Below are 18,710 nucleotides of genomic sequence, written 5' to 3'. Positions count from 1 at the left end.
ACTCACTATTCAGTCACCGGTGAGAAAGAGAGTAAGAAATCCGTGAGAAAGAGAGAAAGAAATCCGTGAGAAAGAGAGAAAGAAAGAAAAGAGAGAAAGAGAGGAAAAGAGAGAAAGAGAGAGAGAGAAAAGGGAGAGAGGCAGGTGGGGGGTGGGGACATCAATTATTGATGTCCCTCGGGTCGGATCCGACCCGTTCCCACCCGTTTCGGTCGGGATCGGCCGTCTCGGTCGATCCCGAGCAAAATGGAACGGGTTTCGGCCGAAAGCGCAGCCGAAACCAGTCATCGGGATCGGCTAGGGCCGATCTCGATCCGTTTCAAACTGGGAACCTTGGTTAAAATGATTTCCTTCATACTTTTTAATTTCTTTTTCTTTATAATGTTAAAATTTTGAGCTATAAGACATCATCTGTCGCTGTTTTGATGCACTGCTCACATTTGTTAAATAGTTGTAAAGTATGTCACTTCTTAAGATGAAAATCTAAGCAACGCATGTGAACTCTCAAGTGTAATTTTCTCCCACAATATTTTTCAGGGATGTTTATGAGGGGACTCGAATTGCTAGAGTGACAGATCTCTCTTGTATTAGAAGACTTGTTCATCCATTAGAAGAATCTGGCATTTTTGTTCGAAGAACTGATAAAGAGGTTTATTATCTAACCATGTATTTAATAACATGTGAAATATTAGTTGAAAGCTAGATATTTCATATAGTTATTTTTCTCTATAAGTACCAAGCTAGTCTAACATGATCGTGGTATTCAGCTTCTTGATTCATTGGAGTCATTTATAGTTGTGGAAAGAGAAGGCTCGGTCATTGCTTGTGCTGTCCTTTTTCCCTTCTTTGAGGAGAAATGTGGAGAGGTTGCTGCTATTTCCGTGTCTCCAGAATGTCGAGGACGTGGACTAGGGGACAAGTTGATTGGTATGTTTCTTATATATATATATGTATAAGTTAGTATTTCCTGTAATCATAATGCAAATTAGATATGGCATTCACCAATATTGGGAATTTGAATTTGGAAAATCTCCGGTTTGAAATCTCTTCCAATTCTATTTTCTAGTTAATGTAAAACTTGCATCTGAAAAATTGCAAGAATGATCATGCCATAGGCACGGCTTGTGCCGACCACTAGCTAGCACGACACGGCATGACACGTGCCGCAAGAGAGAGAGAGAGAAAAAGAGGTTACTCACCTTCATTCTTCGACCTCGTCGTTGCCGGAGCTCATCGGTGAAGGCACCGCTTGACCGACGTGGATGCCCTAGCTCGAGAAGGAAGAAGACCTCGGGCAGATTGAGGCGGGTGAATAAAAACTAAAGTTGCAAATGCCTAGCCCGAGGAGGAAGAAGACCTCATCGTTGTTGGATTTGCAACTTAAGTTTTTATTCACCCGCCCCAACCCACTCGATGTCTTCTTCCTCCTCGAGCTAGAGTATCTCCTTCTGTCGAGCGACGCCTTCATTGACAAGCTTCTGCAACATGAATGATGAGGTCTACAACGATGGAAAGCTCGATGGCGAGCGGATTGCTGCTAGGAGGGGTGCCGTGTGGCACCCTTTGTGCCATGTGCCGGTATGCCGGTATGCCGCCGGCACGGTAAGTACAGACCAGGATAGCCATTGTTGAAAAATTGAGACGTTCCAAATTCTTGAGTTAAGAACTAATACAGACCAGCTACAACCATCCTCTATCAGTTTTGGACATCTGTTCTATCTAATTTAATGAGATGCAATCAAATTATTCTGCTGATTCGTCATAACTGGCGGCCATTCATTAGAAAATTGTTACCGTAAGTACTTTCCTTTTATACTAAAGGGAACATCACTTTCTTATTCGCGACTGCCCATATTTGGGTAGTGAGTGGACTAGAATGTCCAATATGAAGGCATGGTCATCTTCTTCGATACTACCACGATTAAGTCAATCATTTGACCACAAACTAGCCGTCCACATGGGAAGACTTACCTGGCTTACTGACATGTTAGTTGGGTGGCTCACTCCTTACATGATATTACTTTACAGACCTAGCTCTGGTCTTGCCAGTTTTTCTTCTAGCAAAAGGATCACCTTTCAGATCCTTATGATGAATACCGAGGTTCAAGTTTGGACTCCCTCTGTAAGATCTGTCTGGATCTTTGAACTGCAGAACAGATCGAAGACAATTTACAGATAGAATGCATGTCCTTTATCCAATTGAAAGGCTATACACCAATTGCTCCTGTGGATTTTAAGGATAAGGTACTTTTACATGGTTTTTGACAGTTATCTTCTTCTATTGAGAGACACGTGCTACGAGAAGATAAAGCTTTTGTTTCTCTGATTTGAACTTTTGATGCCTCATGATTAGAAGGTCAAGTTTCAGTACCCTATTTGGTCCATGACAATAAACCTACGTTCATCGGAAGATCATGACAGTTTAAGATCCTCTTGTAGTCTAGAAGTTTTTGTGATTTAAATGTCCTTAATCATGTCTATCTCCTATAGATGTCTTCAGTATTCCATGGACTATCATTTTACATGTTAGTGATGCCCTTGCTATTTAAGTTATTTTCATTGGTATATTTTGGTCAAGTTGGGTCCTTGTTCTCAATTGTGATCTATGTATTCTCTTATATAACTGATTATTCTCTTGCATCTCTTTCAATATATAGGACCAACACATATAGGATTGCAGGTACTTATACAAGCCTTGTTAGATAATTGATCGACTCAAAAATTTAAGCTATTAGGTAACCGATCGATAACATATTTCATATCTTTAATATGTTATCTCATATGCGGCCCCTATATAATGCACATGAATAGATGAAAGGTGATAAAGTGCACGACCCGCCTCACCATACAAGAATAGATAATAGAAAATAGAGATTAAATAGGGCTAAATAGGGTTTCAACTCTTCTTTTTTTTTTTTGAGAGAATGCCCGTAGGCGAAAGTAATTCAATAACTTCTAGAGATTACAATGATAAGGTTTGATACACAAAGAGCAGGGAGAGATAGAACGACGGCTCTTTGACACAAGCCCCATATTAGCCTATAATGGACAATACGACGGTTTAATATAGAGGATCAAGCCTGAGGGCATAAATACAATAATGAAAAAAAGAACAGCTCAAGAGATTCCTAGGAGCAAAGAGTCTCGCATTCAACATTCATAACCTAATAACTATAGGTTTTGTCAGTCTAGTAGCCCAAGACACGGCCCTGAGAATCTATTAAGGCAGGAGAATCAAAGATCACCAATTTGTAACATAAACTAAAGAAAAGAGAGAAAAACAACACCCTAATTCTGCCACAAAGCAAAATAAAAGAAAACAGCCAGAGATCATTAAAAAGCACTACATTTGTATCCTAGCAACACAGATGCCGGTGAGCACAGACAACTATGTGAACAGGCCCCACCTTTCCCATTTGACATGGCAGAGAACACACTAAGCGTGGGTGGTCCCTCAGCAGTGGAGCTGCAGTGCTAATCACAGAACGGGCGACTGCCAAGCATGGATCCGATGAGGTTAAGGAGGTCGGCGGCAGCAGTGAGGTGCGGCTTAAGGGAGCGAGAGCTACAAGGGGGGTTTAGGATGACGTCCAAGTCCAGCGGTGGAAGGCGTAAGGGATCACTAGCAGAAGGGAGTGCAGCTCCAAGACACGAGCACAATAGTTCTTATACAAAAATATCATGTTCGTGGTTTCAAATCTTTGTCACAGATATCCTTAGCTACATCCACTCATAACATAAGCTCACACTTCTTAGTTCAATGTGTACACTCAACAAAATTAAGTTCTCATCAACTGTTGAAGTAGCTATAAGTTATGGTTCCTTTCTTAGCTACATCTGCTCATAACGTAAGCTCATACTATGGTTTCGACATAAGTGCATTCGTCAATCAAAAAATTTGAGTTCACTAATTCAGATCAAATGAGAGTCGATCTCTCACCCTGGAACACTTCCAATAAATCAGGGATTTGAAAAGAACCAATAATTGCAGAATTTCTTGAATTTTGGCCGAGAGTTGCTTAATCACAACTTAAGCTAGTCAGATCACTACTGTGAAATCCTTAAATGGCTCTATATCTTCTTTAGCTTCAAATTAAAGGGTTTGAGATAACAAGGGTTCTCTTTAAAGCCTCCTATTAAGGGCAAAGCCACAAATGACCATCAATGATTGGACAATATTCATGAATAGCCTCCCTAAAAGGATATATAAGTTGACTTTCTCTGGAAAGAGAATTGTCATCCCTTGATTGTGTCCACCATCAAAATCATAAGTTCAGAATGCTTTACCCAGACAAACTAAACTTTGAACTACAGTCCAAAGGGCAGCAGAATTATGCACGTGAACAGGGGTGATCAATGGGTTACAAAGTACCAATGCAGTAGGCAAGTACACACCTGGTCTGTGTGTTTTATATACAAAGATGGTTATCACTTATCACATACAAAATATGTAGGTACTAAGTAAATTTAAAATATCAAAAATGATACTTTCAGAGACATTTACGATAGTAAGATCATAAGCATATAGGACAGGTTTTAACTGAAAATGTAATTATTTAAGCTTGTTAAAATATATTATACATTGTTGGTAGATTACCAAATAACTTAAGTTTCTAGCTCGGTTAGTTATCTAATTTAGTATCATTGCTAGGTTTTTCAGAGATCTAAACTGGCAAGGCTTCCCTCTCCCTTCCCCTAGCCCGCGGCTAGGGGAGGGGAGCACTTGCTCTTTCTCATTCCCCCTCTTTCTTCCTCCTCCCTAAAGTCAGATCCCTCGTGCCTCCTTGCTACCATTTCTCCCTCCTCTCGATGTATGCACGCCACTGGCGCTCAACTCTACGCCCCCGCAGCTGCTATTCCACGCCACTTTCGCTCCCATCCAATGCTTCTCACTGCCTTCGTCGTTCTCCTTCTTCCCTTGTTGGATCCATGCTTGGATGCAATCTTTCACTACCGCCATTTTCTTTTCTCTCCCCCTTCCTTTTCTTTTCTTTCCTCCCTCACTTCACAGTCGCCACTCTCTCCATTTTCTCTTCTCATGCTCTAGAGCATCGTCGGTGAGTCCTCCCCCATCTTGTGTAGTTAATTCCTAGGAGCATTTCCCCTACTCCATCCTCCTTGCGATCCCATTGGGAAATTGGCCAATCGACGACCTCATGTTGGTGCCGCGCTGATCTAGGGAGCATCCTCTTGTTGTCCCCTTGCCATAGGTACCCTCAATGGGTGGTTGGTTCTCTCGGTTGAGGCTACGCATGGTATCCTCTACTCGTCGGTTTGCGAACCTTCTTTTGGCCATTCTCGCCGATGTCTCCCTTCCCCAACTGGAGGGAAAGTTTTCTCTTTGCGAGGCGAAGCTTTTGGTACCGTCTATTGTGGCTCTTGTGGCTTGGTGGGTTCTAGTGGCAACCTCCATGACCGCCGGCCTTGGAGGGGGTTTTTCGTCGCCGTCAGCCACCCTAGCCGACCAACCTTGGGTTGTGCGCATTCTCGTTGACCTCCCTATTTTTTTGACTTCATCTTTTCCTCCGTTGTCCCCCCGGCATTCTGTTGGCCTGCTCCTCCTTGCCATCAGTAGCCACCCCTCTATTTTGATTGTTTGTGTTGGGTTAGGTAACATCTATAGCTCGTTTAGAGGTGCTATAGCCATCTTATTCATAGTGTAAGACAGCAAGACTCATCTGGTCTTATCAACTTCTTGGACTTCTTTATCAAATAGGTAAGACATTTAGTGGTTTCATTGGAAAGGTATGTGGAAGATATTGAAGTTGTTGAATTGGAGGATCACTATATCTATCAATTTATGATAGTTGTGCCAATGGCATGTGCCATGCCAATCCTTGGTTGGCACTGGGTATGCCAGTTGGACACATTTCTATTCCTAAGGTATTTAGAGATGTTTTTGGTGTTTTCGACACGTCAATCCCTAGTTTTTTGTTTAAATATATGTATTAAAGTTTACATATTTTTATCCTTAGATAATATTGTAAATGACGTATTTTATTAAAGATAATAATAGTTAAGTAGAAATATGATTCAATTCATAATATGATTGATACATTCATTAATTAACGATAGTTTAATAGTTAAAACTAAAACTTAGCTGAATGTAATCAATTTAACATGTTTCTATATCGATTTTGACCTAATTTGACATTAATTTCGGATTCTTTGAATTTTGGGAAAATTTTGGGAGAATTTAATTATGCTGAAATTTTAGCTAAATTTTGTAAAATTTGGTTCAAATCAACTCATATGGAATTAATGTAACATGTGTCTATACTAATTTTGATTCAATTTAAATGAATGCGACATTAATTTGATTTTCTTGAAATTTGGGGAAAATTTTGAGGGAAATCAAAATTTCCTTTTAATTCCTGCATTTTAAAGAGTTTTTCATAAATCTGGTATCAAAAGGCTGTATCTAGATAGAAAACATCCCAAATTATTTTTTAAATATAAACATTAAAGTACATATATAAAACTCGTGCTGACCATTACATGTCGATTGGCATGGCCATCATTGCACTATATATCCGTTGGTAAGTCTACTAGAAAGGAATGATTTATTCTAATATTATGGATGTCTGGCTATTGAGGGACCATTTTGTTTTTATAGGCTGTTCCTCTGTCTTGCTCTTTCCCTTCTGTTTATGCCATATTCTAGGAGCCCAAAATTTGTGATGGAATTAATTATCCTCCTATTGTTCCTGGTTGACTGTTTCTCCTATGCTCCTATTGACTACCCAGAAGAAAAGATTTACAAATCATCACAAACTTCCCATTTTCTTTTCTATTGCTATTTCTCAAGTATTTTATATGATGATTTCTACCTTCATAACAGGTTAACTACAAATGACACCTCTTATGTCAGTAAGGCTATATTAAATGAATGAAATTGGGATTATAATGGAACATAAGGAAATAAAGCCATCTTTTGGTTCCTAATATAAAGTGAAAAATACTTACAATGTGATTACTCCCCTTTTAATCTAGTGAAGTTAAAGATGGAACCAATTATTGTAAATCAACAACTTTATATGTTCAACATCCTGAACAATTGATGCTACTTGTCCTAATAAGACAAAGTATATTAAAATTAGTAAACAACTATTTTATAAAATGCTATTAAATATTATAATCATTATCTTTTCTTGTAGATCTTATCCAATCTTAAGTGTATACTAAAGCTTCCACCGATTCGGGATTCAACTTGCTACGATAAGCATCAACTACTCGGCCACCTGTACTACATGCAAATTCAGATGCAATTGTGGCGATTGGAATTGCTAATATATCACGGCAACTCGTGACCGTATATGATACTTTCCACTACTTTCTGTCTTCTACCAAGATAATAAATAAAATTTACTTTCATTACGTTGCCATAAAAGTGAGGCATCCTCAATATATTGATCCAAATCTGTCTTAATAAATTGTTGTTGACAATCTTCATCAACATCAAGATCAACTGTACCATTCTGCAACACTTGGCTATTATTTATATTCACACTTGGATTGGACGGAGAAGAAAATTTGGATACATATTCATTATACAAATTTCTTATGACTTCACAAACTTTCTCAAGTTCCTTATCACCACCAAGAGGATAAATTTTAGAAAAGTAATACACCATAAGTTTCATCTTGTATCGAGAATCCAAAAATGAAGCCACTGCTAGTATAAGATTGCATTCCTTCCAATACTTATCAAATTTATCTTGCATTGATGTTGTCATAAAAAAAACAAGTTCATCAAAACTTTTGCACCATTCTTTAATTTGCAACCTAATAGCATAGAATTCTTTGAAAAACAAGTTAACGGCTGGATATGAAGTTCCTGAAAGAAATTCAGTTATAGTATGGAAGGTTTTCAAACATTTGCATAAAACTGTCGCTTTCTCCCATTGATTATTTGTTAGACATGCTACAAATTTAATTGGATCAGCACAATAAAGTCTCTTAAATGCATTGCTATAATATATAACATCTTTAATCATCAAATAGGTAGAATTCTATCTTGTAGATACATCAATTGAAAGAGACTTATTTGTATCTAAATTGCATTCTCTTGATTTTTTGATAAACTCCTATTGCAAAGGTGAATTTTTAAGAATTATAATGATATGAAGAATATTCTCTACTGCATCTTTTATTTTCTTCAAACCATCTTACACAACTAAATTAATAATATGTGGCACATTTAACATGAAAAAATATGCCATCACAAATTAGAGCTTGTTGTCCATTCAACCGAGTAACCACATCTCTAACACAAACATCATTAGCCTGATCATTATCTAAAGTTAATAAAAAGAGTTTCATGTCAATATTCTAATCAATTATATTCTTTAGAAATACTTGACATAGATTCAATCATGTATGTCTTCCTTCTAAATGCATAAAATTTATGATTCTTTTCTAAATACTCCAATAATCATTAATGAAATATATTGTAACACACAAATACCCTTTATTTTATTTAGAAGTCTAGAGATCTAAGGTAGCACTCATACGATATGAAAGTGAAGCAAACATATTATATAAAATTTTCTTTTGCTCAACATATAATTTTAAGATCTCTTTTTTTAATAGTAATCCATGACTTTATTGGAAAAATAGGCCATAGAGATTTTATAAAGTCAATAAAATATTCATGCTCTACAATAGATATTCATGCATTACTATTGTCATGATAAGTTTCCTTTGACTTATTTCTTCATCATATTTGTATGACTCTAAAATTTCATCTTCTCTAACTTTTGTGAGATTGAGTACCATTTGCATTCTATCTCAACTATGTTTATTTTTATAATAGTTCCTCAAGTGTGATGTTCCCATAGAACTTTCCCTCTAAATTGTTTTCGACAAGATTTACATATTACCTTATACTTGCGAACTGTTTTTTCGTCAATTACTTCTATCTCTTCAATTTTTTCAAAATTATTCTAGACATCTGATGTCAATTTTTTCATCTTTGTTCTATCATTATTAAAAACACTACTTGAGGTGTCACCTTGAACTAATGCACTTGTAGATGCCATTGATTCCTAAACATGAATATTAAAAATAATTACAGCTAAAACATTAAAGGTCAAAGCATAAAAGTGAGAATACATTAAATATAAAAACATTCTTACTAGTCTAACAATTTTTTAAAACTAATTATTCTTCCAAGTTGCAAAAAATATCAAACGAGGAGAGAAAAAAACTAGCTGCAAAATGTACAAATAGAGGCAATTAGTATGTGAAGAGCTAGCTGATGTTGTAAACCAAGCAATAGCTGAAGACATGTTAGATGATGATGCTAAAACATGTTGTGATAAGCTTGAAAGCATGCTTAAGAAAAGGTACGAGTCAAACTACATTAAATCTTGTTCTCTTGGTGAAGGCACTACCTGAATTTTAAAATTATTAGAGAACTATCAATTCATTAGTCTTAAAAGACCATTTAGCAAATATATATTTACTCTCACTAGCTACTCTAAAGCGTTAAGTTATTAGAGAACAATAAATTTTACACTTTATATTCTGTCACTTTTCGTCACTCTTGAATTTGAGATATTTTGACAGACTGAAATACTAAGTTAACTAGTCTTAAAATTTATGCTATTAAGAATAGTTCTTTTTACATTTTGTACTCTTAACAATAAAGGTTTACAAATTTGACATGCTCACCTGGCCTTAATTGTAATGTAGCACCTCGATGGAGTTGCTTTGCAGAGAACAAACAAAGTTGATCTAAAATGCTACTTAATATTCAAATGTCCAACCTCTATCTTTCTTACTTTAGATTTCATACTGTCGAATGAGGGTGAGCTGGTGAGGGCATTTTGTCTTCAGAAAGTCACATATAAATGGCTGGGTTTTATCATATACTATTAGTATATCTACTTACTTTCCTATTTTAATTTTGTAGTTGAGGGGCCATTTGTGTGAGAATAAAGCCTAAGTGTCCATTGTTAAAAAAGAAAAAGCATAAGAAAGCTGGAAGAATATATAAGAGTATATGTTAATTTAGTAGCTAGGCTGAGAAGAACCAATCACCACAATCTATCTCCCTGATGAATTGCTTACAAGGAGATGAAAAGCATGGTGATGCTGGAGACTTGGCGAAGCTTGGTGACGCTTAGCTCGAAGAGGATGGACAGGAGGAGGTAGAGGTTGGTGATGCTTAACTCGAGGAGGGAGGACTGAAGGAGATGGAGCTTGGTGTTGCCGAGCTCGAAAAGGGACCGGAGGAGGTGGAGCTTTGTATGTCACCGAGCTCGAGAGAGGACAAGAGGAGGTGACGTTGCGACGCCACGACCGGGAAGGTGATCGGTGAAGGCAAGGAGGGTTAGAGTTGGAGGCGGCTACGAATTTCACATTTGGGGATTTGGGGGAGATCTTAGTCAATATAGAGAGTAGGGTTATTGAGTTGGGTATTTATTAGGCGAATAAACGAATAATTGTTATTTGAATATGTATTCGATAAAATTAGCTCTACCCTGATACGATTCGGGCTTCACCGAAGTCGTCTCGAGCATGGATACAGTTTAGGGGCATCTTTTATTCTTGTTTTAGTGTTTAATTCATAGAAAAATAAGTTTTATGTATGTCGCGTTCGAACGCGGGCGGGTGGAATGTGTTCGAACACGTTTGTGAACGCCTGCATCAAGTTCACACATACAGAGTGTGAATTGTGCATTTGAACGCGCTTGCATCGCGTTCACACATACAGAGAACGCAAAATGTGCGGTCGGACGCGTTCGAATGTGGTTGGCGAAAATCTACTGTTTTAGGTTTAATAATTGTCATTTTTGAATTGTTTGGTTGGCCTCTAAAGGTGTGGATGGCAACCATGGAATTATTATTGAGTGAATTGAGTTTTGCCCTAGCCTCTTTCATCTTCTCTCGTTCCCCGGTGTCGCCACTTCTAGCCTCCCTCGACCGGCCAATCACCCTAGTCTATTAGGGGCAGCCCACTCCTTCCCCTTTTTTAAATTTATCTATCACCTTGCCCTAACCCCTACCATCACTCATAAACCTTCCACCTCCACGTATTTACTGGTGGCACCCCATTACCGTCGGTCCACCACCATCCATCATCACCTAGGATCTCGTGCCTCCATCCACGGATTCAAAAGATTTCCTGACGTCTGGCTACTAATCGGATGATATTTAGAGATTCCACCGTCCAATTCATCTGCAACTAGATTTGTTGGAAAGCCCGTTTCCAGGGTTCCAACATATCAAAATTTCACGTCGATTCGACGGTTGCATCTTTCGGGATCTATTTTCAAAGTTTCGTGTCAGATCTTGTCCAGATCTGAAAATCGGGATAGATCGAGCTTTGGCATACGGGGAGATCGTATCAATTTGGTATCAGAGCCATCGTTCTTTGGACACGCGATTCCTATGACGACAACCAGAGCCATGGCTGCACGGCAAGATGAGGAAGACGAGATTTTCCCAATTGAAAAGGGGGAAACGGTTGCGGGAACTTCCGCCCGCTGAACCGCCTGACCAAAACTAAATATGGAAGAGCTTAGCATTCAAGCCATGCTTGAGTCTCTTTCTGAACAAATGGCCATCAACAACCAGATGATGATGGAGATGATGCGAGAATTACGAGCGACAAGGGAAGCCATGGCGAATGGAAATGCATCATCGACCCCACGATGCGAGTCCATCCCTATGAAACCGTCGCCACCGGTTCAGAATTCGCAATCACAAGAGCCTCTCCTGCCACCACCCTATGGGCAGAGACAAGCTAGGATGGTTCCACCAGGCTCAGTTGCAAGTGAGCCCATTCGACGAGTGAACCACTATAGAGATTGTCTTGGAGATCTAGATCCTTGGGCGGGGCAATACAAACCGGAGCCGCGTCGAGTTAACCAAAATCGAAAGAGGGATCATCAACCATACATGGTGCATCCTCCTCCGGTTAGGCAAGGATTGGGATATGATCCGGATCGAGACAACAGTATCCGTGCGGAAATCATGTGTCTCAAATTTCCCAAGTTCAAAGGTGGTGATCTGATCGATTGGTTGTATAGAGCGGAACAATTCTTCGCGTACCAGGGTCAGCGGAAGAATATAAGGTGACATTTGCGAGCTTCCACCTTTAAGATGCGGCTCTTCATTAGTTTCGAGCAGACAATGCCCATGTGACGATTGAAACTTGGGTCGACTTTTGCGTCGATATCACGTGGTGATTTGGAGCGTTGGGGTATGAAGACATTAATGCTCTCCTCTCAAAGACAGTGCAAAGGACCACGGTTGGGGCATACGAAGAAGAATTTGAGAGGGTAAGTAGCCGATGCCAACCTCCATGGACGGATCAACAACTTTGCAGCACCTTCATCTCCGGGCTACGGGGAGACATACAAGCCGACGTGAGGGCTTTAAAGCCTAGAGCCTTAAAGGAGGCCTTCGAAGATGCAGTACTCATGGAAGACAAACATCGAGCCATGAAGTTGCACCTCAAACAAAACTGGACGAGCCAAGGAAGTCGCAATCCCGCTTATCCAACCATAACGGTAGGAAATGTTATCGGCGTACCAAGAGTCGTTGCTGCAATGGTGCCTGCTCGAGCACCCCTGAAGCCCTCCCACGATGTGAAGTATGCACCTAGTGGTTCAAGTCGAGCACTCACACCAGCTCAAGTGGAGCGAAGAGCCAAAGGCTTATGTTCTTCCTCCACGCCTATTCAGGGATAGCCGCGCCAAAGACTTTGCGGGTGAACAGTGTAATCAAGATAACCACAGTGAGTATCTTGATCGACACCGGGTCCACCCACAACTTCATGAACAAGAGGCTTATTAGGAAGATTGGGCTCGAGTCGGAACCCACAGACGTGTTTAATGTGACAATTGGAGATGGCACCATATTGCGGGCAGATTTCATTTGTGGAGGTGTGGAATTGAAGGTGCAAGGCCAAACTTTCACATTGGATTTTTATCTGTTGGCCTTGCGAGGTGCCGATATTATCTTGGTGACCCAATGGCTTCAAAGCTTGGGGCCCATAACATTTGATTTTTCAAACCTCACACTTACATTTCGAAGGAATGGTCAAAAAATGCTGCTCGATGGAAACCAACCGCGGCAAGGGCCGACGTTGGAACCATTATTTTGACTTTCATGTGCAGGGGACCAAGCTCTACTCTTGCAAATGGCTGTTATGAACCAGAACGTCCACCATCAAGGGACATCCGCTGACATGCAAGAGTTGTTGCAGGAATTCAAGGATCTCTTCGAGGAGCCCCGAGGATTGTCGCTGACCTGTCGGCACGACCATCGTATTCAGATCATTCCAGGGACTGAACCGACAAATGTTTAGCCATATCGGTACCCACATGTCTAGAAGGAGTTTAGCAAATTGGTGATGGAAATGCTGGAGCAATGGATTATTCAACCGAATAGAAGTGCTTACTCATTGCCAGTGCTACTGGTTCGGAAGAAAGACGGAAGTTGGCGGTTTTGCGTTGACTATCAAGCCTTGAATGCGATCACCGTCAAAGACCGGTACCCAATACCGGTAATCGAGCAGTTACTGGATGAACTTACAGGGTCGGCTTACTTTAGCAAACTAGACTTAAGAGCGGGGTACCATCTAATCCGCGTCAACCCGAAAGATGTGCACAAAACGATGTTTCGAACTCACGATGGCCACTATGAGTTTCGAGTCATGTCGTTTGGGCTCACCAATGTACCGGCTAGCTTCCAAGGGTTGATGAATGATCTTTTTCGCCCGCTCTTGCGTCGGTACATGCTCGGCTCCTTTGATGATATTCTAGTGTATAACAGGAATTGGAGCGAGCACTTGCGGCATGTGCGTGAGGTGTTGAATATCTTGAGATAAAACTAGTTAAAAGTCAAGATGAGCAAGTGTCTATGGGGTAAGCCACGAGTGGAGTACTTGGGTCATATAATCTTAGCGAGAGGAGTGGAAGCCGATCCTAGCAAGATCAAAAATATGGTGGACTGGCCGACTTCCAATAATCAGCGGGAATTGAGGGGATTCTTTGGGTTGACGGGGTGCTATCGATGATTCGTTGCCAACTACAGCAAGATTGCTGCCTCGCTGACCTCCTTATTCAGAAAAGGAGGGTTTCAATGGACGGGCAAGGTGACGGAGGCTTTTGAAGCATTGAAAATAGTCATGTCTACCGCACCAACCCTTCCTCTATTTTTAGATATGTAGGGAACCAATGCAGAGGATAAAGTCATGGAGGAGCTTGAGTTAGAGTTCAATGATTGCTTCCCTAATTCTACACCTTGAGGACAAGGTTGCGAAAGCGTGGTGGATTGATACGATTCGGACTTCACTGAAGTCGTCTCGAGCATGGATACACTTTAGGGGTGTCTTTTATTCTTGTTTTAGTGTTTAATTCATAGAAAAATAAGCTTTCTGTATGTCGCGTTCGAACACGGGTGGAGTGCGTTCGAACGCGTTTGTGAATGCCTGCATTAGGTTCGCACATACAGAGAGTGGAATGTGCGTTCGAACGCGCCTGCAAATGCCTGCATCGCGTTCACACATAAAGAGAATGCAAAATGTGTGTTCGAATGCGATCGAGTGTGTTCGAACGCGATCGGCGAAAATCTATTGTTTTAGGGCTAATAATTGTCAATTTTGAATTGTTTGGTTAGCCTCTAAAGGTGTGGATGGCAACCATGAAATCATTATTGAATGAATTGAGTTTTGCCCTAGCCTCCTTCATTTTCTCTCGTTCCTCGGCGTCGCCGCTTCTAGCCTCCCTCGACTGGCCAATCACCCTAGTCTCTTAGGGCAGCCCACTCCTGCCCCTTCTTCCAATTTATCACCTTGCCCTAACCCCTACCATCACTCATAACCCTTCCACCTCCATGTATTCACCGGTGCCACCCCATTATCGTCGGTCCACCACCATCCATCATCACCTAGGATCTCGTGCCTCCATCCGAGGATCCAAAGGACTTCCTGACATTCGGCTACTAATCGAACGATATTTAGAGATTCCACCGTTCGATTCGCTGAAACTAGATTTTTTGTAAATCTCATATCCAGGGCTTCAATATATCAAAATTTCACGTCGATCGGACGGCTGCATCTTTCGGAATCTATTTTCATAGTTCCGTATCAGATCCTATCAAGATCTAAAAATCAGGATAGATCGAGCCTTGGCCTAAGGGGAGATCGTATCATACTCATTCGGATCCGGATTTTTTTCTAAAAGACTATCAGTTAGAGGGAAAGAGAGAAAGATAAAAAGAGTGTGAGAAAGAATGGATACTTTATACTTAACAGTTAGAGGGATAGGAAAGAAGAGAGGGAGGAAGAGAGATTTTTACTTTTTAGGCTTTATATGTGAGTAATTATTATATCTTAATTTCTTATAATTTTTTCTAAATTTTTAGAAATTTGTCAACATTTTTAAATAATATTTAGAATTTTATTTTAAAATAGTATGATCCGATACAGGCAGCCGATACGGCCAATATGGTCAATGCGGCTAATACGTATCGTTTATTCGGACGGTCAATCTCGATCCCAATATCGATTTTTGGAATTTTAAGCATTTAAGCATTGAAATATTATTGAGTTTAGCCAATTTATTATTATTGCATTTACCATTTTATTGTAGCCGTTATATTGTTTTTTATTTTCATAGGAGTAGATTATAATCGTAAAATCTTTTTGAGCTTCTAAATCTTAGTCATCATCTTTCTCCAAAAGTTATCCTGGCAAAATTCAAAATCGGAATCATGACCGGCCATGCACCTCAATACGTTTGAGATACACGAAGCCTTACTAATACTTCTTAATTGTACAATGGAAAGAATAAATAAACGGAGAGATTTTTGTCCTGACATTCGATTCACATCAAGCTAAATCTATTAGAATCCTAACTTTTGAGGCTACCACCCATAAAAATATCACAATTTTGTTACGTTCATATGGTCCCTGTTTTAATAATTACTATTTTTTAATTTTTTGTCTTGGTAATTTTGTTAGATGCAAGTTTTAACAAGAAAGTCTAGATAATGCGCTAATATTGTTGGTATATACAAGTGAATATTTTCATCACTTTATTTTAAAACCTGATTTTTCATATATCTGCAGATTATGTTGAGAAAAAGGCATCATCTCTTGGACTAGATAAACTTTTTCTGCTTACAACTCGTTCTGTGGACTGGTATGTATCATTCCGTTAGAAATTAAATATATTACTGTTTAGATTTTCCTGTGAGACTCAATACTACAGTCAACTAATTAATCTGTACGTCAGTGTTTTATAGTCCAATGATGTTTACATAGCTCAATTATTGTGCAATTTCCATATCTCTTTTGTTAATCATTGGCTTTTACATCCACTTGAAAATTTTCTATGCAAGTGAGTTGGAGTATATGCTTTTTTGTTCCTCCTTAAGTCTTATTTCATTTTTCAGCTTATAATTCCTAATAGGATGTTAGCGTGGACTATAATAGTAAACCATTCTCATGTGGCTTGAATGTGTAAGAACCTGCAATATGGGACTCACATATGTTGTGATATTTAATGTCCATCAAAGAAGAGAGATTTAGAGTGAAGCTTCTGAGAAACTCAGTTGAAGGCTATTTAAACCTTACAAATACTTACTCCTTAGCTTTATGCATCTCATTAGTTAAGACGGGGCAGACCAGAAATTAGATGAGAATACCACGTAATTATCTCCAGTGTTTTGCAAATAAATATCTGCAGATTTTGCAATGAACAACAGAAGCTTGTATTCACTGTGTTTCCATAGTGGGCATCTTCAAGTAAGGATTTCATACTCTTTCTGTTACATTTTTTTACTTTTATTATTTTTTTTCTTTTAAAGTGTATAGAGCTTTGCAAGTGCACTAGCATGAAACACTGGAGAAAATATAAAAACATTTTGCATTAAATAAGCACAAGCATTTCAGAACTAAACCTGAAGAGAGCACCATCTTTTTACTGATCCTTGTACATCCAGAATGGATTATCACTTGTGATGCAGAATGGAGTAATAAATCCCTATGGTAGTTCGGAGAATGGAAAGTCATCAACTGTTTAAGGAGAAAAAACCACATATCAAGCATGCTGTTGATTGTAGCTTTTATGTTACAGGTTTGTGAGGCGTGGCTTCTCAGAGTGTTCAATCGAGTCCGTCCCATTGGAAAGAAGAAAAATAATAAATCTTTCACATGGGTCAAAATGTTATGTCAAGAAGCTGCAACCCGAGCATGGTGGTAGTCCTGTCAACGACTTTGCCATTAGATAAGAGTACACCATATTTGACTGTTATATCCGTTCGGTTTACAATGCCCAATTGCATCTTAGAGTTAAATGTAAATATATAGCGGTATTGTATCGTCCATAGAACAATCTTTCTGCATTATGTAAATCTTCATTGTTAGTAAACCGGCATATTAGCATTGAAGAAAAATAACATTTTGAAATGAGTTGAATTCTTCTTTCCCAGCAAGGCAATATGAGATTTCACTATTTAAGCTTGTTCTGCAGAGAGAATCTAGTAGTTCAAGGTCATTATCATTCTTAAGCCATAAGTTGAAGTGGTTCACCCTGATTAATTCAAAAGGTTCCTAAATATAAATGTGGTTGATGATAAATGAGAAATTTCTACCGAGAATTTGGCACCGATGGAGCTTTATCCGATGAATTTTAAGTATCTATTAAACTAAAGATTATGTAACATCAAGGGATTGTTAAACCTTCAATCAGCCATGAATCCCAGAAAGTAAGTAGCCTAACTAAAGATTCGGAGCGCTACTGATGGTTGGAAGTATAGAAATATCTCCAACCATTATTGCTACAGCCTATGCACACTCTGTAACACCTCCATTAGAACAAGTCCGAACTACTAACTCCAAATCCTAACGCCAGCTCGGCAATCAATTACTTTTCCAACCAAGTTGCAACGTGCATGAACATGAACAAGAAACAAACGGTACCCACTGCTTGAAATATTCCCAACCAACTATCAATTAGAGAACATACCGAGATTCCAAGCACCAGTCTGGAACCGAACAAGTACATCATCCATTTCAAGATTCTTTCCAGAATAAAAGTCAAGCAAGACAAAAGAGAGAAATTAAAAGGAGAATGGAATCGCACTAAAACCAAGCTGAGGAATCCACAAACACAATGAGATCATTTTCCAACCAAAGCATATGCGCGTGCACGTGAGATGTGATGATGCTCTCCTCATCTCAGAAGCACGCCTCCAACACGCAGCAGCAGCAAAGGGCAGCTAAGCTGTGAATTATAGAAGCATAGAAAGTAAAAACATCTATGAGAAAATTACAAAGGAAAATCACATACTCGACTCAGAATCCTAAGTAGGTGCAAAACGTGAGTATATTTCTAAGGATAAATTCACTTACACCTACTAACTATATCTCTTTTAGTTTAGAGATCTGCACAATTACATTTTTCTTAAGTTCAAGAGAGTATATATAAATATTTTTCTTACTTTAGGAGTTAATAATATAGGGTGGATCTAAATAGAATTATCCTTTTATTATGATAATAATAATAATAATAATAAGTTTAAGTTATAGATAAACCAAATAAGTAAGCACTAGTCAACAATTAGGCCTAAATAAAATATAGCGCAATAATTGACTAAAAGAGAATATATTGGGAATATGAGAAGGGGTATATATTTTTTTTCCTGGTAATGAATGAAGTGGTAGTTGCCATGTCAGAAATCGGGCTGTC

At 39.0% G+C, this 18,710-nt stretch overlaps 1 protein-coding gene across 2 annotated transcripts in view; it reads left to right on the top strand.

Moving 5' to 3' along the window:
• Positions 1–17,459, top strand: part of LOC140786262 (probable amino-acid acetyltransferase NAGS2, chloroplastic) — a 48,174-nt gene extending 30,715 nt beyond the window's left edge. Inside the window, exons 7-11 of one of the 2 annotated variants that reach the window (XR_012108588.1) lie at positions 538–649; positions 768–927; positions 16,088–16,160; positions 16,707–16,765; positions 17,097–17,238. Coding sequence is in view for 1 of the 2 variants with exons in the window: in XM_073134559.1 (XP_072990660.1) it covers positions 538–649; positions 768–927; positions 16,088–16,160; positions 17,097–17,250 (499 nt within the window). In the remaining variant the exon portion in view is untranslated. Of the gene's footprint in view, positions 1–537; positions 650–767; positions 928–16,087; positions 16,161–16,706; positions 16,766–17,096 lie in introns of both variants that reach the window. The other variant, XM_073134559.1, reaches the window with a different exon arrangement.
• The last annotated feature ends 1,251 nt before the right edge of the window (positions 17,460–18,710 follow it).

This window comes from Typha latifolia, chromosome 4, assembly GCF_019914945.1.
Source record: "Typha latifolia isolate L0001 chromosome 4, TyphaL0001v2, whole genome shotgun sequence".
Lineage (NCBI taxonomy): Eukaryota > Viridiplantae > Streptophyta > Magnoliopsida > Poales > Typhaceae > Typha > Typha latifolia.
This window is presented reverse-complemented; position numbering and strand designations above follow the sequence as displayed.